This window comes from Castor canadensis, chromosome 15 (genome assembly GCF_047511655.1).
Source record: "Castor canadensis chromosome 15, mCasCan1.hap1v2, whole genome shotgun sequence".
NCBI lineage: Eukaryota > Metazoa > Chordata > Mammalia > Rodentia > Castoridae > Castor > Castor canadensis.
The window spans coordinates 28,470,710-28,493,564 of record NC_133400.1 but is presented as its reverse complement, the minus strand read 5'-3'; the positions used below and the strand labels follow the sequence as shown (position 1 = coordinate 28,493,564).

General features: G+C 53.7%; 2 protein-coding genes across 11 annotated transcripts in view; both read left to right on the top strand.

The window, feature by feature from the left end:
- Positions 1–8,655, top strand: part of Nlrc5 (NLR family CARD domain containing 5) — a 74,766-nt gene extending 66,111 nt beyond the window's left edge. For 5 of the 10 annotated variants that reach the window (XM_020164610.2, XM_020164608.2, XM_020164611.2 and 2 more), the window contains 11 exons: positions 2,297–2,380; positions 3,586–3,669; positions 4,048–4,131; positions 4,415–4,498; positions 4,580–4,657; positions 5,303–5,386; positions 5,474–5,545; positions 5,817–5,900; positions 6,457–6,540; positions 6,797–6,880; positions 7,383–8,655. In XM_020164610.2, coding sequence (XP_020020199.2) covers positions 2,297–2,380; positions 3,586–3,669; positions 4,048–4,131; positions 4,415–4,498; positions 4,580–4,657; positions 5,303–5,386; positions 5,474–5,545; positions 5,817–5,900; positions 6,457–6,540; positions 6,797–6,880; positions 7,383–7,494 — 934 coding nt within the window. In that variant the 3' untranslated portion in view covers positions 7,495–8,655. Of the gene's footprint in view, positions 1–85; positions 3,670–4,047; positions 4,132–4,414; positions 4,499–4,579; positions 4,658–5,302; positions 5,387–5,473; positions 5,546–5,816; positions 5,901–6,456; positions 6,541–6,796; positions 6,881–7,382 lie in introns of those variants that run through there. The other 5 variants (XM_020164618.2, XR_012441951.1, XR_012441950.1 and 2 more) reach the window with 5 other exon arrangements.
- A 6,388-nt stretch (positions 8,656–15,043) lies between these two features.
- The window catches only part of Cpne2 (copine 2), a 41,439-nt gene continuing 33,627 nt past the window's right edge, over positions 15,044–22,855 (top strand). The window contains exon 1 of the mRNA XM_020164624.2: positions 15,044–15,181. The gene's annotated coding sequence lies outside the window, so the exon portion shown is untranslated. The remainder of the gene's footprint in view (positions 15,182–22,855) is intronic.

The following is a 22,855-nucleotide window of genomic DNA, read 5'->3' as shown; positions in this document are numbered from 1 at the left end:
TTAGTGGGGAGGGCAGTATGAGGGCTAACGGGCAGAGGAAGGGCTATTTGTGGATATAAACTGTCAAGTCTCTGAATGGACCCAGGTGGCTAAATGCCCATCCAAGACCTTCTACTTCCTTACCTATCTCTGAATGTTATCAAGAAGCTTGGTCATAGGAAACAGAACACCCAGCTCAGACCAACCCAAGGTAGGAATGTATTGGTTTATGTCATGGAAAATTACAATTGACTTCAGGCATGGCTGGTTCCAGGTTGGATATTGGTCAGCTCTCTCTCTCTCTCTCTGTCTCTGTCTCTGTCTCTCTCTCTCTCTTTCTCTCTCTCACTCTCTCTCTCTGTCTCTGTCTCTTTGTCTCTCTCTCTTTCTCTCTCTCTCATAGACTTAGGGAGTGATTCTTTAGGATGCTATTAACAGGAGAGAGAACCAACTCAGGCCAGAAGCCCCACAGATGTCTGCTGCCATTTGTCTACAGTTACTTCCTTAGTAATGGGCCATTTTTGCCCTCCCCCATGGTTTGGAGTCATCAAATTCACCGAAACATCAGAAACTGCCTCAGTCTCAAAGTCAGGCCCTTTCCCTGCAGATTCCTGGTTAGGCGGTATCCGGACAGAACACTTAACGGCATTGTCTGCTTTAATCTCTCAGGGTTTTTTGCCGACAAAAAATATACCCTGGATATAAAAAGTTCCGTCATTATAGAAATATCTAAAAAGAATGTGAAATCCCCTGGAGACGATACTCCCTGACAAAGCTTCCGGGGATAATCAGCTTGTGGAATTTTCTCCAGATTTTTCTCTCCATATGTTTTGGACGTAGTTTAAAAGTAGCCGTCTGACTTTTTGCCCCATAACAAAGAAATTCTTCCACTTTGTCCCTCTTTGCTTGTCCTGGGGGAGGGTACGGAGGGGGAAGGGAAGGAACGAGGGAGACCTTGGACTACTACAGAGCCAGCCTGCCTTCCCACAGAGCAGTTGCCTGGGCTTGCACTTCATTCCACCTTCTGGAATTTTCTGTGGAAACTTCTGGAAGCTTTCTTTCTTTCTTTCTTTTTTTTTTTCAGAGTTAGGGATGGAACTCAGGGCCTTATGCATGCCAGGCAAACACTCTACTACTGAGCTACACCCAACCCTCCAAGCCCCTCTGAAGCTTTTATTTAGGGGCTTAGAGGCCCAGTGAGGTCATTCATTGGCTCGTTAATGCATTTGACAAGTATGGAGCACCTGGACCAGGGCTAGGAGCTGGAGGTGCCACAGAAAACAGGGTGGAGCTTCCCTGCCCCACACCACTCCATGCTTGGGGGCCTTGCAACCTCTTCTGAGTCCCAGGCACCAGTGCTGCTCCTTGCTGCTTGCTGCCTCAGTTGCCCCATCTATAATGATGTCGTTCTTATCTGACAGAAGGGGGTGGTTCCCCGGTCCCCAGAGGCCCTTTCCAGTCCCATTTTCCTGCCATCGCCTCCCGCAGGCAGCCAGCTTCCTCCAGCTGATTACCTGCACCAGACGGGGTGGGCACAGACCCCGTTGGGAGCCACACCATCTGGGGTCAGCTTTGGGTAGGCTAATCAAACACTCCTCGCCAGCCGGGGCGGTCCCCATTCAGAGACTCTAGTTCTGGACAGTTGGTCACCTTCTGTATCCACCTCTCACTGTGAGCTTGCGACTGTTCGTAAGTCTCTGTGCTTTCGCTGGACCGGAACATCGAGGATAAGAGCAGTCCTGTCTCCCCGGGCGCTATGAGGATTCAGTGAGATGACAAGCAGAGCCTGACACAGAGTTAACATGCTACACATGGTGACTACTGTCATTAACCCTCTCTCCTCCCCAGAATGGGGCCTTAGGGTCAAGATCCCATGGGTAATACATGGTTGGGCCCCAGAAAGGGGGTTCCACAGCCTTGGCTTCTGTCCCTGGTCCCTTCTGTGAGAGATTGTGAGCAGGTCCTCCACCCTGAACCTCCATGCTTTTATTTGTAGAATGGAGGTGACAGTACACTCACCCTTCTAGACCCCCAGAGTCCAGGCTCTGGCACCTCTCATATGCTCGATGTGTGATCGACATTATGGCTCCTATTAGTCTGAGTCCAGTGTGGCTCAGAATACAGAACCGCTGCCTGTGTGACCCCAATAATCCATTCAGAGAGACAGCCCAGTGCCATTTGCTCTTCACACTGTGATGTAAGGGGCTGTCCCGGAGGCCCCTGTGTATACTAAGCACAAAGGCCTCCAGTGTCCCAGCTGGACAGGACCCTGGTCTGCACTCCAGCAATGTCACTTCACCTGGCCTCCTCTTTCCAGCCTCAGTCACTGTCTGCAGGGCAGCTCTACACTGGCTGTGCTCATTCGAGGACTAAGCCATATGATGCTTCTGCAGTGCCTCCGGTGAGTGGCCCCAGGAACGAGTTAGAGGACCACACCCAGCTCTGTTGGGACACGGCCCAGGGAAGCACTGGGCACATCCGTGGGAACACGCGTGGCTCCCTCTGGGGACATCCCTTGGGCACTCCCCTCCCCCCAGGTTGGTGCCAACTGATCTTGCCTCCAGGTGCCACTGGCTTCCTTCTGGTTATAAACGTGATCTGAAGGGGTGAGACCCAAGTCCCAGACAGCCCTCAATGTGTGCATGCTTCTCCCTGGGTCCTTGCTAAAATGCAAACGCACCAGCCTCGGCCTAGGTGCCCAGACTCTGTGTTTCCAGCAGCTCCACGGTGATGCCAGATCTGGGGGCCAGAGACCATACTTTGAGAAGTGATGGACTGGATTCAGACGTGGTAGCCTTGACCTTCTGCCCTTGGGATTTTTCTCCTCCTGCCCACTTACTAACCAAATGCCACAATCTGTCTTGATGTGGTTCTTCCAAATACAAAATATTGTCATTGAAAACAAATCCCAGAAATGACACTGCCTTACTTTGTTTTTATCTGAGGCCCCAACTCTGGCAGTGACAGTGTTGAGAGCAGTACGTGAGGTTAGAGTTTAGGAGGCTGTGGCATACAGGACCTCAAATTCCTTCACAGAATGACAGTTCACTGAAATTTAATTTGTGAAAGAAAAACAACACTCAGACAAATGCTTAAGTAGAGGCTAAGTCAGTTGCCCAGGGAAGTTTAGTGTAGCATAGTTTTAGTTTAGTTTTGTCCCTTCACTCACGGGGACGGGGCCAAGTCAGGGTGTAGAAAAGGCAACCTTCATTATAAGGAAAAGCCTAGCTTTCACAGATGCTCTCAGCTTATGCCCCAGGAAAATGATTGGCCCAAGTTGTGACACCTGAATCAGATTAGCAGTTATCTGGGTTTACCTAGAGACCAAGACACACAGGCCAGAGGCTCTGGGTTACCTGTGCACCTGGCCTCAAGTCACCAGGAGTCTTTGGGCAGGCACGGCTCACCTCCAAGCCTCAGTTTTCTTACCTGGACATTGGAAACAGTCATTCCCACCCTGCTCCCTGCTCCCCCAAAATTGTGTGAGTGGTATATGATTTCCTGAATGCCTATAGGCTTTGCAACCCCTAGAATTATGAGGATAGCACTGGCAAGGGCCTTTAGGCTCCTGACTCAGACCTCGGGGGCTATCCCCTGCTTCTCCAGACTGAGTGAGAACAGCATTGATGATGTCGGCTGCTACCACCTTTCTGAGGCTCTCAGAACTACTGCCAGCTTGGAGGAGCTGGGGTAAGTTGCCTGTCCTTCCTTGACAAGGGAAGATGACAAAAGCAAGGGGTTACTCAAGTACATTCTTGGCTTTTTGGTCTCAGCCCCTTCACCTGCTTCCACACTGCATAGACAGTCCTGCAGGCTAAGAACCTTTGAGACCCAAATATAGGATGTAAGGAGTCAATTGCAGCAAGAGGAACTTAGATCAGACAACAGGCTTCTAAGCAGAAGCCAAGAGTTGTGCATTTTCACTCAATATGGGGAGTGGGGCCCTCAGTGTGAGCCGAGGCCTCTCTCTGGACATCAGCCTCCTATTCTGTTCTGAGAAGCAGTGTGGACAACACGAAATGGGAAGCAGGCTGATGGTTCTGCCTCTCCTGCTGTTCTCTCTCCAAGCTTGAGTCACAACCAGATTGAGGACGCCGGTGCCCAGCACTTAGCGGCCATCCTGCCAGGACTGCCCAAGCTCAGGAAGATAGAGTGAGTGGCCAGCCCTGCTGAAAGAGGCCCACAGTGGCCACACCATGCCCCTGGGAAACGCTGGCCAAGCACTGGAAATCTCCCTTCCCCCTCCCAGACTCACTGTCCAGCCAGGACTAGTGACCTCCTAGCTCTGGCTATGGGACCAGAATCCCACCCTGGCTCCTCTTCTCTTCATTCTTCCCTTCCATTAGGTGGGAAGGTGGGAGGGGTCTCAGGCCCCTGCAGATGTGGTGGAATGGGTAAGGGGAGCAGAGGATCTGATGGCTGCCCCCTCCCGCAGCCTCTCAGCAAACCGCATCACCCCAGTCGGAGGAGCACAGCTGGTGGAATCTCTCACCCTTTGTCAGCACCTGGAGGAGCTAATGTGAGTGTCCGCCCAGGTGAGGTGCCCCATAGGGATCCTGAGTAGGTGATGGTGCTCAAAGTTTGCCCTCTTCTCTTTCAGGCTTGGCTGCAATACTCTGGGGGACCCCACAGCTCTGGGGCTGGCTCAGAGGCTGCCCCAGCACCTGAGGATCCTGCAGTGAGTATCACCCTACCCACAGTGTGCACAGGGCTGGTGGGAAGGGGACTCCGAGAACAGTGCATTAAGCCCATCATTTGAACAGTCCTGCCTGAGACCAAACTACGGCAGGGTCCTCTTCCCTGGTGGCTGCTCCCCAGCCTCTGATGTCCTTGCAGGGCAGTCAGGAGACCCAGGCTAATATTGGTCCAGCCCCCTGACCCTCATCTGGAAAGGAAGTACACCAATCCCAGCTGACAGTCTCTGAGGGTGGCTAAGGAAATATCAAAGAAGGGCTGTGTGGGAGAAAAGTGGCACGAGCATGGCTTCCGCCCTCCACAGGTCAAGTCCATGACCTTGTCTGGATTCCATGTAGCCCCATGGGGCTGGGATTCATACACACTCCATTTTCTAGGCTCTAAGCCAGAAGTATGGAGAGCTTGACTTCCTAACACACTAAGAAGCCAGACCTTGAACTTGGGTTCTCAGATGCCAAAGCCAGGGCCCTTGATACCCACCAAGTCCTGTGGGGCTATAGCAAAAGGTTGGGCGGCAGTTATCCAGAGACCAGCTAAGGTCTGCACTACAGCCTGAGGAAGGTTGAGGGCAGGGCTCTGATAAGGTGCCCAGTCCACATAGCTGGTCCTCCCCCTCCCCTTTCCCCAGCCTGCCCTCCAGCCATCTGGGTCCAGAGGGGGTACTGAGCTTGGGCCAGGCCCTGGATGGATACCCATTTGTGGAAGAGATCAGGTGAGTAAGGGTCCCCCAGCTTGCTCAGGGAGATAGGCCAGGGCGGTCTGGTGGTGCCTCTCATGGGTATTCTCCCTGCCCCCACAGTTTGGCACAGAACAGCCTGGCCAAGGGAGTCCCACATTTCTGCAAGGGGCTCCCACTGCTCAGGCGGATTGAGTAAGTAGCCTTTGCTGGTTGCCTGGGGCCCTGCAGTGGGTGAGGCTGCAGCCTTTCCCTGGCAGAGTCTGATACCTGGGAGGCCCTTTGAAATTACCAAAGTCCCAGGGATGGGAGGTAGGGCTGGAGCAGGGAATGGGCTTTCTGGAATACTCCACCCTGCCTAGGCCTAGATGCTCTGTCCCCTCCAGCTCTCACTGTGGACAAAGGGGCTCTGCTAGAGACACCCCCTGACTTAGGCACCCTTATTCCATCCCCTGCTCCATCCCAGCCTCATTTCCTGTGAGATTGACAACCAGTCTGCTAAGCATCTAGTTGCCAGCTTTCTACTCTGCCCGGCACTGGAAGAAATCTTGTGAGTGCTTGGATGGGCCCTGAGCTGGTCAAAGCAGGTGTCCTGGGGCTTGTCCCTGCCCACTGTGTGACCTGAAACCATCCCTTCTTCTCTGGCTGGTCCTCCCATCTACAGACAGGGAAGGTCTTTTTTGCCCAAGCCTCCTGTGGAAGAAGTCTTACCACATGAGTTCTGGTGACATGGGCAGAGCCATCTAATCTCTCCTGCCTGTTTCCCTGCCCCTGGAGGTCGGAGGGGAAGTGGGCCTGATGCTCTCTAAAGGTTCTTTGCCTCTGACCTTGTGTTCTGAACTGAAATCATAGGGTGACCAGCTTCCAAAGTGGCTGGGTTAGAAAAGCAGCCAGCTCAGAAGTGGGGGCAGGGACAGGTGGGGAGGAAGGAGGCACCTGTGCCCTGAAAAGTCTCTAGGGGAAGGAAGAAAGCATCCAGTCAGGGGGCCTCTCTTGTGCCCCCACACACAACCCTGCTGGCCCCCAGCCTTCCCCATCAGCTGCTTTATCTTTACCCCTCACCTTGCTGCTCTTCTGCTGCTGACCTTAGGGTGTCTACTTTGCAGGCTGTCCTGGAATTTCCTTGGGGACGAGGCAGCTGCTGAGCTGGCTGGGGCCTTACCAAGGATGGGTCGGCTGAAGAAAGTAGAGTATGAGCAGCACACCTGGGGCGGGGAGAACGGGAAGTGGCCTGCCTCCTGGAGAAGCCACATGCCCTTGCTGAGCTCATTCCCCCTGAGCTCTAACCTTTAGCCTTCCTGTTGCCTGTCCCGAATCCACTACTGTCTACTGGTAGTATGGGGAGTCCAGGTCCCCCATCTTGGCCTGGGGAGGGACATGAGGGAGCTCCTCAGCCAGTCTCACATCTGCCTCTCCCTTTCCCTTCCTCCTCTGTCCACCGGGAAGCCTGGAGAAGAATCGGATCACAGCCCATGGAGCCTCGCTTCTGGTTCAAGGGCTCGCTCAGGGGGCTGGTGTCCAAGTCATCCGGTAACAGAGGCTCAGAAGTGTGGGATTCGTGCGTGGGTGGGAGGCTACACCACTCCCCATAGTATAGGGGGACTTTCTGCAGGAAGAAGCAAGGCCTGGGTTGAGGATTGTCAAGACAGGAGACCTGGACCACTCCACCAAGAATTTGGTGGCAAAGCAGACCAGGGTCAAATCTCAGCTCTGCCATTTTCCAATTCGTTAACTTCATATCAGTAACTCTGCTTTTCTGAACCTCAATTTCCTTATCTGTAAAATGGGGATAATGAGTTGTTGTGAAGACTAACTGGACGTGCGAAACACTGGTCATGGAACATAATGAGCACTTAACACAAGGGAGAGGCATCACCCTATGGCAGCCATGCTAGTCTATACCGTCTCTGCTGAGTAACTGGTCATGTCTCTTCCGCTTCGGGCCCCATCCCCTGATCTGTAGGTAGGACAGGGGCAGAGACGAGGATGAGGGAGCAGCTCCAGGGGCTGATGCCTATTTCTGTGCCCACAGTCTCTGGAATAATCCCATTCCCTCGGGTGCCATCCAGAGTCTGCAGAGCCAGGAGCCCAGGCTGGACTTCACCTTCTTTGACAAGCAGCCACAGGTCCCTCCGGGTACTTGATGGCCCTCTCAAGACCCTCGGACTCCAGCCAAGTGACACTGATGTCACCTACTAGAAGAGAAGCCTCAGGAGAAGAGCTGCAGCTGGTGCCACGTGTGCTCACTTGTCCCAGGAGGGAGGGGTGCATTCGCCCTACTGTGGTCCTCAGGGAGGACTTTCTCAGGGATCAGGGGCTCAGTGTGGCCAAAGGAGTACCCTGAATCATGCATGAAACTTGCATGACCAGTGGGAACATGCGGCACAATGAGGGCATCATGATATACATGACAGGGAAGGCAGGGTGTAACGTGACATTATGTGGAACTTGTAGTGTGAACATGTGGTCGATGGCTTCTAGCACTACAAGTGACAGAACACATGGCTGGTGATGCTTATAAGATACACATGTCCATGTCACATAACACATGGCATGCCAGATGACCTCAGGCTACGCCAAGATCTAATTTGTTACTTTGTTTCTTTAGTTTTGGTTTTAGCAGATATCAATTGCACAAAGTAATGAGTTTCATGATGACATTTTTATACATGTATATAATGTACTTTGACCATATTCCACCCCGCCTTACTCTCTCGTCCCCCCTCCAGCTGGTTCCCAAATAATCTTCCCAAATAATCCCCCTTCTACTTTCATGTTAATTTATTACTTTGTTTTTAAAAAAACAAACCCAATATGTATTTATAAACTGCATTTCCAGAGCAGCTAAGCCAGGAGCCTTCCTTGCTGAGCCCAGAGGGCAGAGTGACCAAGTACGGACTGCCTAGTGGCCCAAGGACCGGACCCTGGGCCATGCTGGGGACTCAGCCACTCTCTTGCCTCAAGCTTCAGTTTACACACCTGTAAAATGGGTAACCTCCCCATTTCCTTAAGTGCTGGCTTCCAAGGACTTCAGGCCTGAGTCCAGGTGGAGCAAGCCTGACTTTGGGAGGAACTCAAGCCCTTTCTGTCCTGCATAAGGGACAAAGCCAAGTTTAAGAACCCAGGGTGAGCACTGCCAGGCCATGAGGAAGGCCACTGCGTTCATTGCTACCTCAGTGGGATCCAGGTGAGCTCCTGGGCACGCCATATGTTGCACTGTGTTCTTGTGACTCCCAAGAGGGCCAAGGATTGGCCCTGCTACATTCCAAACCAAGTTCCATCAATAAACGTGATGGGTCTCCCAACAGCTAGCTTGCATCTGATGTCGCCTGCTGTCTTCCTCCCCAGGTCAGAAGAGGTCCCCGGGGATTGGACAACTGGATAGAGGAGAGGTGTGCTGGGAGGGACGCTGGCCTGGGAGTCAGGAGACAAGGGTTCAAGTTCACCTGTCCGGGCAACTCATCTCCTCACTCCATAGCTTCCCTGCATCATGGGGGTGTTACTGATGCTCAGAATGTCAGAAAAAGTTTTGTTTGACTTGCATACTATTTTTTCACTCTTTTCTGAATTCAGTATTTAAAATTGGGAACTTTACCAAAAACAGCAGACTGATTTCCCTCAAGGGCTAGTTCAATCTTTCTGCCTAAGGGTAATCTGCTGAAGAACACATGTGTGCACATACAAATGTATGCACACAGGATAATGGGTGAGGTCTGGGAAGTAAAGTGTATAAAGTCCCTGGTACAAAGAAGTAAGTACTGGCTACATGTTAGCTCCATTCCCCTTTTAAGGTGGAATATCACACGGGGTGGAGAGATGCCCCAAGTGACAGAAGAACAGCACCCTCTCGCTGTCACCTGCCTGGTACTAGTGAGTCTCTGGGAGACTTCACCCACTTTGTGAAAAGCCACGCCAGCAGGGTACACTTACAGCTCAGCACCACTGGAGGGCAGGCTGGCCCACGGGCATTCCTGACCTGACTTCCTTCCCCAATGGACCCAGAAGGTGAGATGAGTCACAGACTGTTCCCACCTGGCCTAAAGAACTTGGGATGCCCCAGCCTGCTGTGGCCCTGACCTTTTTGGCCCTCCACATTGCCCTCATCATCCCGCCAAACACGAGGCAAAAGTGCCAAGCAAGTGCCAAGCACCCTCATGTCGCATAGGGACACCCTTATCAGGCCACCTGGAACCATCCACCAGCCTGGTCATGGAGAGGAAGTAGGCAGGTAGAGGATCCAAGAAGTTTACCTGGAAACACTGCACCCAAAATTCTGTCTCCCTTCTTGGGATATAATGACCTTGGGCTTTGGTGTGCACTTTCACACCTTTGGGGCTTTGTACTACCATCCTCCTTCCCTCGGGCTGAAGGATGAACCCCCAAAAGCTAAAGATACTTTGGCCAGGGAAGTCAAATCTGAGGAAGAAATAGAGTGCCCACCAAAAGAATAGGGCCAGGTGACATGCACGCAGCAGTGGTGGGAGGAGCACAGAATGCAGGGACACTATTTCATTTGCTTTTTACCATTGTACTTTCGCTTCATGTCTGCCCAAGTTCTAAACACCAAGAGATATGCAGCACAGGCCCTGAAATACACCACATCTGGCCAGCACCTCAGAGCTGACGGGGCCCATCTTCAGTTGGTGTGAAATCTTGTTCATTTTATTAAGAAACTGCCTTTCCTGCCACCTGCCTGCTTGGGGCCTTGACTTATCTTTCTACTCAACGCTAATGGGATTCAGTCTCCCTGCCTGCTTCTTCCTCAAAGTAGGCTCAGTTTAAACATATATGTGAATGTAAATGCAACTGGAAGAGCAGCGAGGCTACGGGCTGGTACACACTGTGACACGGAGGGTGCTCTCAGCTCTACCCGTGACCCTTTGCGCCAAGCAAGTGATGAGGCCGGGAGTATCCATGTCTACCTGCAGATCTGGAAGAAGTTCATGGAGCTACTTTGTCCCTTTGGCCTCCATCCTAGGGTTCACAGACTGAATGTCCATCTGTCTAATAGACTCACGGAATATCTCTTCCAAAGTCACAGGCCTTAAGGCCTAAATTGCTTTCTCTGTGCTCTCCCAACACACACAGCCATCTGAAATCCATGGTCCAGGCCAGTGCTTCCCAAACTGCCACAAGGAATCCTTATGGAACCTTTCCTAGAAAGCTGCAGTCACAGACACCATGAAGTGCAGAGAATCAACTCATTAGCATGCGAGTCTGGCAGCACCTGCATTTATAGAAGGCCCAAGTGAGGGTGCTAGTGTGGGCCCACAGGGAGGCTAAGAGAGGCCATTTGAGCCATACCCCTAGCCCTTTGGCTTTGAGCTTGTTTTTCAGATAGGGTCTCAAGATCACTGCCCTTGCCAGCCTCGGCTCATGATCCTCCTATCTCTGCCTCCTGAATAGCTGGGATTAATGCATAAATCATCATGCCTGGCCCTAAACCACCTACTTTTAAAATTAGCCTCAAGAAAGCTCTTTGATAGCTTCAGATTTGCAACTGTGTGGAAACATGGGTATTGGAGCAGGCTGTCCCTTGGAAAGGGTATGCAGGCCTTTGCACCTGTGTCCCTTATTTTGTCCTGAGGGCCCTGGAGACCTTCCCTGTCCAGATGAGGTCACTGAGACCTATGGATTTTTCCCAAGCATTTCTTAAGGCTCAAAGCCAGTAACTGGCACCATGGGGATTGTAACTGGAGTCTTTGTAACTCTGTGATACCCAGTGCTGCCCCAGATTCCCCATCTGTGTAGTAATGAGATGAGCAGAGAAGATAAGGCACAAGGACTTGCTTTCTTAGGCTACAAAGATGACCCATGGCTAATTTCTTGTCTCTACTGGAAAGGGTTCTGGATCCACCAGCTATTTCTACAGAGCATCGCTACCTCTGGTCTCTAGAGCCTTACCAACAATCTCAGCAGGAATCTCCCCATTTTACAGATGAGAAAAGTGAGGGGCAGGCAGAGAGTAGGCCTTGCCCAAGTACCTGGTGGGACTCACATGGCAACCCTGGAGCCAAAAGGAAAAGGGGACCTGGGGCGGTCTTGAGCTGGGGGTTGGACTTGCCTGCAGGTCTGTATTCTAGAATAAGGGCCCCCAGGAAGGTTAAAGGGCTGTGTACCCTTCCTGGACCCTGTTTCTGCCATGCCAGGACTGAGGAGTGGTATCCACAGCCAGAAGAGGCCACATGTTCTAGATACATCAGAAGCTCCCAAGAAAGACCATCCAGGGGCTGCTTTGTTCACGGTCCTCCCAGGGGTGGGCCCAGGAAGTCCTGAGACATCCAGTCTTGCTCCCGTGGGCTAGCCCCACCTGTGAACAACCCTGCCTCTTGCTAGGGGGTATCAGCCACCTTCTCTGCCCTCAGAAGCCATCTTTGATGGCTCATCCTCCATCTCTACCCTGGCAACTCTACCCTGGCTGCACAGAAAAGGCACTTTGCCTAGGGGAGGAGGGAAAGAAGGGGTGCTTTCTCTCCCTGGAGAACTAAGGCTCCCTGGATGAGGAGCCTGTGGCCAGCAGTATCAGTGTCCTGGGCTGGGTTCTATCCCCCTCCCTCCACACATATGCCACAGCAGGGCTGGAGCTAAGGGAGGTGACCAGGGCTGGCTTGAGGGCTGAAGAGGCCTGTCCATCTGACCCTATGAGGGCCATCCCTGTGTCACTCAGTGAACCACAACCCTGGAACCTAAAATTAGCCACACCCCACCAGCCCCAGGGTCTGTACTTTGCCTGGAACTGGCTCGCCGTGAGAAGGAAACTGAGGCCTAGAGGACTGAGTGACCTCACCAGGCAGTGCCTGGGTACTGATAGTCGAAGCCAGGGCCATGGCTCCAGGCCTAAGACTTGGCACCTGAGTCAGTCACACCTACCTGTACATGAGCAAGACCTCTGAGGAGATGTCTATTTCTCAGATACATTTCCATATCAACTTCCTGTGGCAGGTGGTATTTTCCCAGACCACATGCATTTACTATGTGACAGTGACACTGTTCTGGGACATTATGTGACTTCTAAGCCCAGGTCCTGTCCGAGAAGCTGAGGCTCCTACCTGGTTCTCCTGGGATGCTTCCTCTTAGAGGCTAGCATGAGGGTACCAGGAAGTCCAGTCCACATGGAATGATTTCCGGCAGGTGGTCCCTCCAATTTTGGTCTCAGCTGACAGCCAGCATGAATGGCCACACGTGTGTGTGTGTGTGTGTGTGTGTGTGTGTGTGAGAGAGAGAGAGAGAGAGAGAGAAAGAGAGAGAGAGAGAGAGAAAGCCCTGTTCTGACCGCAGCTGTTTAAGAACCCTGGGTAAGGAGTGCCTGTGCTAAGCCCAGGTGACCCCCAGAACCATGAGAGACAAGGTTTGGGGGATGTTGAGGACATAGCATAGATAACCAGATCACCCTCCTTACCCCTCCCCTCTTCCACACTTGAGGCCCAGGCAGGACCTGGTAAACAGGAACACTTGGTGTATCTAATTCACGAGCACATGGATATGGACAGAGGCTTTCCTCGTTATTCTAATGTTTGTCCAAGCAGCCTGCACTATAGAAACAAACGCCCACATAGTAGGCCTTGACCCACTCGCACCCCAACACAGGTCTGCTTAGGGGGATACTGGCCTGCTGCCATGCAGAGCCTTCTACCAGGGGAAGGGAAGGCTGAGTTCCACAGTTTACAGTCTTGCATGGGGAGTGGATGGAAGGCAGAGTGTGAGGAACCAACCCATGACGGACACTTGGCTTCCATTTAGTGTGTGGTGAGGAAGAACATCATGGTGGAAGGATGTGGTAAAGCAAAGCTGGTCACCTCATGGTGGTACAGAGAGAAAGAGAGAGAGAGAGAGAGAGACGGAGAGAGACAGAGACAAAGAGACAGAAAGAGACCTACTTCCTCCTACAAGGCCCCACTTCCTAAAGTTGCCAGCACCTCCCAATAGCACCACCAGCTGGAACCAGCCTTCAACATATGGGGACATTCCAGATCCAAAGCATAAGAGCAATCATCACTACACTCTGATTTGGGAACATTTTTATTCTCCTTGTCCAAAGAAACCCTGTATCAATTGTGAGCACTCCAGCCCTCCCAGCCTAGGCCCAGGCAACTGTGTCTGTACTTCTTACCTTTCCACAGCTGAGTAATATTGCATTATGAATGTACATACCACATTCTCTTTTCCCATTCCTCAGTTGGTGCACATTGAGACTCTCCCACTCTTTGGCCCTGTGAGCATTCACGTACAAATTTCTGTGTGGACATAAATTTTCATTTCTCTTGGGTAGATTTAGGCCCAGCCTCTTCATCCTTCAGGTCTCAGAGAGGAGGGCTGGCTGATTCCCACCGCTCAGGTGGATCTTCTATGCCACCTGCCTCCAACCTTTGCACTTCTCATTCAGTCACATGACTGCCCTGCCCTTGGCCCTAGGCCAGCAGTTTGAGAAGGATTATCTAGTCTGCCATCCCAGAGGCTGGCTCTCCTGAAGTTAGGGACCAGGGCAATCAGGAAAGTGTTCCTGGAGGAAGTGGGGCTGGATGGAGCTGGCTCTATGAAGCTCCACGGGCTTGATCCTCCCAGAGCTAGACAGCAGGCTTTGAGGACTTCAGCTGGAAGAAAGGTGAAGACAGGCAGAGAACAAAGCTCAGAGCCTTGGGGCTGTCTGGTGGCAGGCCCCTCTAAGGCTGCAAAGTGCCTGCGATTCAGATGTGGAGGGAGGTTCACAGGCTGCAGCCCTCATTTGCCCAGAATGAAATGGAAAACCCACATCCAGAGCCGCCCAGGCCCGGCATGCTAGGGCCCTAGGCTTTGGGCGTGGCCTTGAGATCCTGGGAAGGCCCCGCCCCCTGGAATCTGGTTCAGCCTGGCTCAATGGTCTGACGCTGGTGTTAAACTGCCCCGAGGGCACAAAATACCATCGCGCGGCCCACGGCCTGAGTGCCTGGCCACAGACTAGTCTTACGAACTGGGTCGTTTCTGCGGCAGATGGCCCTCGCAGAGGAGAGGTTCCGGAGCCCTAAACCGCCGAACTGCTCTCACGCAGCTGCCCCAGGCCCCACTCCTATGTCTTTATCTTATCGCCTGTGTCACACATCTATGTGTCATCTTTCCAGTCTCTGGCGGCAAGAAAACGCTATTGAAAGAAAAAAATTAAAAAGGAAGAAAATACTGCGGTCCTAGTGCTGTCCCAACAGCTGAGCACCAAGCCCTGAGGCGCGTCCCCCGAGGGCGCCACGCGGCGCCCCTCTGCGCGTGGGGCGGAGGCCGCAGGAGGCGCCCAGGGCCCCGCAGGCCGGGTTGATCCCACCCCTCGGTTCCCGCGCCTGCAGCCTGCGCGCAGAGCGCGGAGCTCGGAGGTTCCTGTCACCGCCGCGGCGAAGCAGGCCTGGGGCGAGCGCGAACCCGCGGCGCTGCGACCCGCCGAGTCCCAGCCCGGAAGGCTGGAGCCTGGCGTCCCAGTCTCGAACCTCCAGCCCCTCGCAGCGGGCCTTGAGCGTCCGGACTCCCCGTGGCTCCCCGAGTGCCCGGGCGCGGGCTCCGAGGGGGACAGCGCCCTCGCTCCGCCCGGGCGGCCGCTCGCCCCTCCAGGAAGCGCCCGCCTCGCCTCGCGCTTCCCTCCCACACCCGCCCTCGGCCGGAGGGAGGAGCCCGAGCCGCCACCGCCCGCCGGCCCGGGAGGAGGACCGGCCCCGAGCGACAGCCAGCGCACGCGAGCGGGCATGGCCGCGCGGGCAGCGCCCTGACCCGTCCGAGCAGCGCAGCGCAGCGCCCGGGGATGCCCCGGCGGCCCGGAGCGCGAACAGCGGCCGCCGCGTGGTGAGGGCAGCGGTGGCGCCCGCGGGACGCGCGGTGAGTGGGGCCCGGGCGGGCGGGCGGGGTAGCCTGGGGCGAGCGCTCAAGTTCGGCCTGGAGGCTCCGCTTGGGGCGCGGCTGGAGGGTCGGAGGAAGCCGGTCACCCTAAGCCGCAGCCACCCGCGCGCGGAGGGTCGCGCTTGGGTGACTCATCTCCCACCCGACCACGCGGGGGCGCTCCGCCTGCACCCTGACTGCGGGGCGGGGGTGAGGGGGAAAAGCAGGGCGCGCCGGGTGCCCGAGGACCCAGCTGCTTTGCGGGCGCCCCCTTCCCCCCAGAGGCGTCGGGGGAGGCGGGGTCCCCTGTCACCGCAGCTGGAGGCGTGAGGTCGGCTGGCTCCGGGCTGGCACGCCCCTCTGCCGGACTCCCGACCCCTCCGCAGTCCTGCCCCAGAATCGGCCAGCGCCCAGCCCGGGAAGAGGAAGCTAAGAGGGGGAGTAGCGCTGGGCAGCTTCCCAGAAGTCGGAGTGTGTTTGCAAACTAGTTTTTGCGCAAAGGCTGTCTGGCACCTGTGTGTTTAAAGGGGTGGAGGAGGAGAGAGAGGCCCTTTTCTTCCTGCCCGTCCCCGCATCTGCACGATGTTTCTTAGAAAATAGAGGGGGCTAGCGCCCCTCTTCCCTCTGATCCTCTCTCCTCTGCCAGTGTCGCCCCACCTCTGGTCCCGTGGGTGAGGGCTATCTTAAAAGAGGTTTGGAGTTTGTCCAAGGTCACAGGTGCAGTAAGAACCCACCAGGGATCTGCTGTCTGACTCCCCTGCCTCATAGGTATTCCAGGTAGACCCAAGAGCAAGGGACTAGGAGAACCACTGGAGGGCCCTTTGTTTTATTCGCCCTTAGGTGTTGATCATGGAGGAGTTGGGGCTGTCACCAAGAAAGGGCAGCCATAGCCTCTGTGGTTGGCCTGGAGGAGGTCAGGCAAGGCTTGCACTAAGAAGCCCCAGTCCAGGGTCAGGTCCCACAGCCTGAGGGAGGACCCTCCTTCTGCTCTCCTGCCACCCTTCCACACAGCACTGGGGCTGCTGAGTCAGGAGCCAGCACCCAAGAAATCCAGCCCCCTCCCCCTGGAGAACATGGCCTCAGAAAGGACAGCTCTCTGGGAGCTGGGAGATTGGGTCACCCATGACCATGATCTTGACAGGCAACAGCTAGAGAGACCATCTGATCACATCCCACTGCTCGCTGTCTAGGAAGACAGTGTGGGGTCCCCAGTGTCTGAGGACCGAGCTGGGTCAGAGGTGTCTCCTGGCCCCCAGCCCAGTGTCTGTGTCCTCCCTGGCCACCTATCTTTGGCTCCTGTGGTGGGGTTGGCATCTGCTGTCTGGGTGAATGGTGGAGTACCCTTCACCCACAGGAAGACAGGCATTTTGGCCCCGGTTTTAAGCTCTGGCAGCTAGGGCCTGCCTGTGGACCACTCCCCTGGGGGCCTATGAGAGACCTGGCTCTGAGCATCCTCTGGCCAGCAGTGGGACAGTGGTCCAGGTCATCTGTAAAATGGGCTTATCGTGAGAGCTATCTGGAGGCTGAACAAATATGAAGTAGCAGTTTTATTGCTGTCCTGGCAGAGGGCCCAGTGAGCTTTAGGGACTGTCCCAGGTTGGAGGGACAGCCTGCTGGAGTGTGAGGGTCACCCAGGCAGACTTCCACATGGAAAGACCAAGGACAAAGGTACAAAGGATACAGACACTTGGGCTCTCCTTCCCTTTGTCATTTCCTGCCTTCTTGCCTGGTCTCCCACTTGGGCTTGGGTTTTTTCATCTGTGAAACAAAGCAAACTGTGACACCATCTAGTTTGAAGAGCTGTGGGGAGGCACCAGGGAGTTGGGTAGTGTTCTACAAAGTGGGGACCACTTCATGAGTGGCAAATGAGTGTTGTTTCAGGGCCTACCCCACCCCCAGAATTCCATGAGAATTAAAAAACAGGCATGTGTGAAGAAGAGATGGAGCCTTAGTTTCCCCATCTGTACAATAGGAAGGAGAGTGCTCTATGTACATCTATCCTCTTTCCAGGTAATTGTGTGTTTCTTTAAAGGTAGTTGTATGGATCATATTAGATGACAAAGGGCTTGTGTACCAGTGCTGTGACAGGTACGTGGGAACACTTGGGAACAGCTAACTGTCATTACCATTGTTCATGTGAATATTAGTAAGCCTGATGCAGGTAACTGCATTCAGGATCCCTTCTGGAATTTGCTCAGGCCTGTGTGTTCCTCCCCCACTGCTCAGTGGAGAAAGGAATCCTGGAATTCAAACAGCAGGACTTCTGGGCCATTCTGGGCAAGCCTGGAAGGGGAGGTTCTACCCAGCTAGGTGTGGAGAATTCATGGAAGGTGGTGAACCCCACCTCATAGGGCAATAAGGCTTAGTCAAGGGAAAGGAAGTATTCTAGCAATTCTTTCCCTTCCGTCCAGAGGGAACATTGGGTGCCAGCAAGATCCCTGCTGAGAAGCCCCAGCCCAGGGTCAGGTCCCACAGCCTGATAGAAAACTCTCCTTTTGCCCTCCTATCACCTTTCCATGCAGCTCTGGGGCTGTTGAGACAGGAGCAAGCACCCAAGAATTCAGCCCCCCCTCCCTGTGGAAAACATGGGCTTCAAAAGGACAGAGTGTAGGCTCACCCTTTGATCTGGAGAGAGTGACTGTCTGATCATGTCTCATCCATCACTGTCCAGGAGGACAATGTGGGGTCCCCAGTGTCTGAAGACTAAGCCAGATTAGAGCCTCTTGGCCGCCCCAGCCTGGTATCTGGTATCCTCCCTGGGCACCATGCTCACCTCCTGTGGAGGGGTCAGGGAGATGTCTGTTTTGCACCTTGAAACATCCTCCCTTTGCCCCTGCACACCTTCCTCTGGGATCTGAGGTGAGACTGATGACTGAGGGGCTATCTTGCTCTCGCAGTGTCACATCGCCTTGCTTGCTTCTTCTAGGGCATTTGTCACTCTGAAATCAACTTATGCATTTGTACATCAGTTCCTTATCCACCCCCCTTGCCAAATGATATCAGCTCCACCAAAGGGTGTGAACAGGCCTATTTCCCTGCACTTGGAATGGTGCCTGGCACAGAGCAGGTGCTCAATAAATGCTCGTGTGAGGAATGAGCATCAGCTTGTAGCCTCTGCTAAATGAGACTGACAGAGCCTGAAAGAAGTATGAGCTTGCCCTTGAGTCCGGGGGGGATTTCTCACCATGCTGCATATTGAGAACTTGCTAGTTGGCAGTAGACGTGCCCGTGGCAGAGGGGATGGGGAAGGGTGTGTGTCAGAGAAGGGGGGGTTTGCCTGGCACCAAAAGACTGGAGACTGGAGGAAGTGGATGAGGTGGTGACTGTTACCACCTGTTGCCATTTCTTGCCCACCCAGGGGACTGAAGTGTGTTGGGGAGAGCCACCCATTCTCCAGGTGGAATGGACCAAGTTTCTTAACCTTTAAACTTGTTTCCTTTTTTTTTTTTTTTTTTAAAGCCTTTTATGTATTTTTTGAGGTGCTGGAGCCTCAAACTTGCCAGACAGGTACTCTCTCACTAAGCTGCACCCTGCAGCCCCTGGCCTCAGTTTCTTTGTCTAGGAAATGGGCAAAAACTCTCTCTTCTGCATACAGCCAACTGTTTGGTTGCTAAACGTGTTTCCTGAGCAGTGCCTCTGGGTCAGGGAATGCTGGATGGTCATAGCAGTTTCAACCCCTGAGCTGGAGCACCCAGAGTAGGTGGGTAAAAGAAGCAAGCAAATGACAAAGACACAGGAAGAGTGGGAAATGTAGTAAAGAGAATAAAGCAGGGTGCCTTGACTATGAGGGGGCCGTGCACTGGGGTGAGGGAGGCCTGTCAAGGAGGCAGTGACCTATTCATCGCCTAGAAGCCCCATGGGAGCAGGGTGTTGGTCGGTCTGTCATGTCTGTCTTCTAGCCATACCTGGGAGAGAGCCCAAGGCACAGGAAACAGCACATGCTGAGGCCCTGTGGTGGGAACGTGTTTTGTGGATTCCAGGAGCCCATTCTCCCAGCAGCCTGGCTGTCTCCCTCCATGGCTTTTGTGTCTCGCATGTGCCCTGACTGTCCCCTCTCCCAGACACAGGAGAGAATGTGCTCATTTCCCTGCAGTGGACTCCTTCGATACCTCCCTCTAGTTAGGCCCTGACAATCTTTCAGAGTCATGCACCAGAATCTGTGGGGAGGGGCACCTGAGAGGGGGCCCTGTGCTGGCTAAGGGTAAGAGGACGCTGGGAGTTCAACTGCCTGGTTTCAAACTCTGACTGAGCATGGCACACTGGGTGGCTCAAAACAACAGAAATCTGGTCTCTCCCTCTAGAGTCTACAGGTCTGGAATCAAGCGGTCAGCACCCATAGCTGGATGCTGGTGCTAGGTGCATCTGGGTGACTTTCTGGGGCCTTTTGTGGGTAGAGCTGGGGCTCGAAGCCCAAAACTACCCAGAAAGGACAGAGAGGAATTTGCAGCCTCCCAGGCTGGAGGGAGGCTTGGTCAGGCTTCACCTCACAGGCAGGAAAACCAAGGCACAGAGAGGGGAAGGGCTTGCCTGTATCCCCACAGAGAATCAGGGCCTCCCGGTACCTAGTTACCCCATGGCACTCCCTTGGTGGGTGTGAGCACCACAGGGGAGGGCCCCAGGACTATGCCCAGTCTCGGAGGCCCCCAGAACCTCCCCATTGAGTGAAACCACCTGGTCACCAAGCTCTCCACCCTCCATTAGCCTGATCCTGTCTCTGAGCCTGGCCAGACCCGCTCCCGGGTTCCCTAAAGTGCTCAGACTACTCAGCTACTCAGAGAACTTCTGCGTCTGTCCCTTCAGCTTCCAGAGAAGTGGGAGGGCAGAGCACCACCAACCCATTTTGCAGATGAAGAGCTGGGCCCAGAATAGAGGGGCAGCAGGGGCGGGACCTCTTGACTCCCTGGGGAGGGGCAGCTACCTCTCTACCTGCTAAACCAACCCCTGTAGTAACAGGCTGGGCAGACCCAGCACCAAACACACCTGTGCAAGGCAGAGCTGCACCTGGAACCCAGGGGTTCCCAAAGGAGGTCTCTCCCCCAAGTGCCAGAGCTTAGTGACAAGGTGGGTTTTATAGAGCATTGCCTTCCTCCAGGTATAGTCTGGCAGAAGCTGGGGGCCCCAGGGGGGCATCAGGGCCGACCCCTGCTGCAGCCTCCTCGCCTGGTTGTCGGCATCTATATTTATCTCCATAATGGCCTGGCAGCCTGGCAGACTGTGGTGTCTTTGGAGCTCAGCTGGTGGGGCCATGGCTAAGGAGAAGTGGTTTGTGTGCAGAGACCACTCCCTACCTTGTCCAGAGTGCCAACCTGCTCCCTGGGGGCTGCTTGCTGCCTGGCAGGAGCCATGCAGCCATGGCACGTGGGGAAGACCCCAGGAAATAGGGGGCAACTTGGGACTGGATCACTCCCTCCCCCAAGAACTAGGATGCAGGATGTTGGAGTGGTGGGGTCATGGCCACCTCCTTGTGGCTGCAAGGAGAGGCCAGGTAAACTGTAAAGCCTTTCAGCCCACAGATTCGATGAACTCATGCTTCCAAACTCCTAGAATTCCCAAACCTGGGAACTTTGTGAATCTGTAGTCCCCAGCTTCTGTAGTTCTAAGATGCCAATGTTCCTTTTCCTTTTCCATCTTCCTCACATTCAGTGGTTTGCCCCAGCTCCCATTCTGTGGCTGGGAACAACAGAGGTGAAAATAAGATTGGGCCCCATCTTTAAGCTCAAGTGCAGGTGGCATTTCCTAGGCCCGTGGTTACAAAAATGGCAATATTGGAAGTGGTTCCCCCAAAGGACCAGGGAATCAGGAAGGGCTCTGTTGAGAGGTCCCTGAATTGGTGGGTTTTATCCTTAAACATTGTATTGAAGTATAACATGGAAAACTGAGCAGTAAGGCTGGGGTCATGGCTCAAGTGGTAGGGCATCTGCCTACCAAGTGTGAGGCCCTAAGTTCAAACCCCAGTACTGCCAAAAAATAAAAAGGGCTAGAGTTGTAGCTAAGTGATAGAGCACTTGCCTAGCATGTACAAGGCTCTGAATTCCCCAGCACCAGAAAAGAAAAGAGAAAAAGAGAAGCCACATTGCCTGTACAGATCAATGACTACTCATAAACCAACACACTTTTAAGTTTACAGTACCTGGATCCAGAAACCGGCACAGCAGCCTCTTGGTGTCCACTCCTCGTCAGTCACACTCCACCTGATCTACCAGTGTTCTCACTTTCAGCAGCGTAGATTTATTCTATCCACATTGAACTTCATGAAAAGGAGACCGTTTCGGGCAGCCATGTCCTCATCGGTTGCTTCATTCTACGTGTGTGAGGCCGTTCTTACTGCTGGGCCATTTCAGCTCCTGCAGTACATGTCCATTGTGTACACACTCACTATTCACTAATGCCTTATCCTGATGTGGGGGTGGAAGTGGCACTGCCTTCTGCCATTGATGGTACTAAGATTTGAACTGGGGCTTCCTGCCTGATAAGCAGGTGCTCTGCCACTTGAGCCATGCCCCCAGCCCTTTTTGTTTTTAGTTATTTTTCAGGTAGGGTCTGATCTTTTTACCTGGGCCAGTCCTAGATTGTGCTCCTCCTCCCTCCACTTCTCTCCTAGCTGGGATAACAGACATGCACCACCATGACCGTGTTGAGTAGGATCTCGCTAACTTTCTGCCCTGACTAGTCTGGATCTGCAATCCTCCCATCACCACCTGCGCAGCAGCTGCCATAGAGATTCTTCTGTGTATCTTTTGGTGTACATCTGTGTTGGGTTGCTGGGTCATCCTACTGGGTGCATTTATTTGCTTAGCTTTTGGAGGCACTGCCACACGTTTGCCCTGAGTGCACCAATTCTTACTCACTCTGGCAACTCATGAGCTCTTACTGCTGCATTCTTGCCTACGTGCGGAATTGTCAGCTTTGTAAAGTTTTGGCCATTCTAGAGGTGGGAGCCAGGTAGGTGCCCAGTGGTTTTGCATCTGGTTTTACTGAGATGAGTTTGAAGAATAAAAGAGCTACATGAAGAAGAGGACAGTCATCCCAGGCAGATAGAATGGCGCATGCAAAATTAGGGAGGCATACTTATTTCTGGAACCTGTGTAGACCAGAACATAGCCAGGTGAGCTATAGCAGGGAGGGAGAAGACCTGGGGAGTCTGCTGGGAGCCTGGATACTGTGCTGAGAGGTCAGTGAGCTGAGCGAAGAGAGGCTTTCTCATCTCCAGTTGGTACCTACAGTGTCAGGCTCTAATTTCTATTGGATAAGTTAGAAAACCACAGATACAGAAAGACCAAATAACTGGTCCAGAGTCACCTCAGTCTGGAAAACAAATCCTGTCCGAGGCTTAAAGCAGTGCTGGCTAGGAGCCAGAGGGCCGGAACCATTTGGACAACTCCAGCCTCCAGATGGGCTCAGTTTGCCCATCTGGAGAATGGGAGTGGGACAGGCCTCTCCCAGAGGTGTCATGAAGGTCCAGAAAGTAGAGCTCAGGGTGTGCTCAGTAAGGGACAGAGTCAGGCCTCATTGTGACTCATTTATTATGATCTGTCTCCATGGGCCTGGGCACATCTCTTCTGGCTGCCAGGTGTGTGTGTATGGGGATCTTCCCACACTTCAGAATGGTGAGCCCAGAGCCCCACCCAGCACCCTGTTCCTGCCTCTCGGAGTGCAAGCTGCTTCAATGGCCTG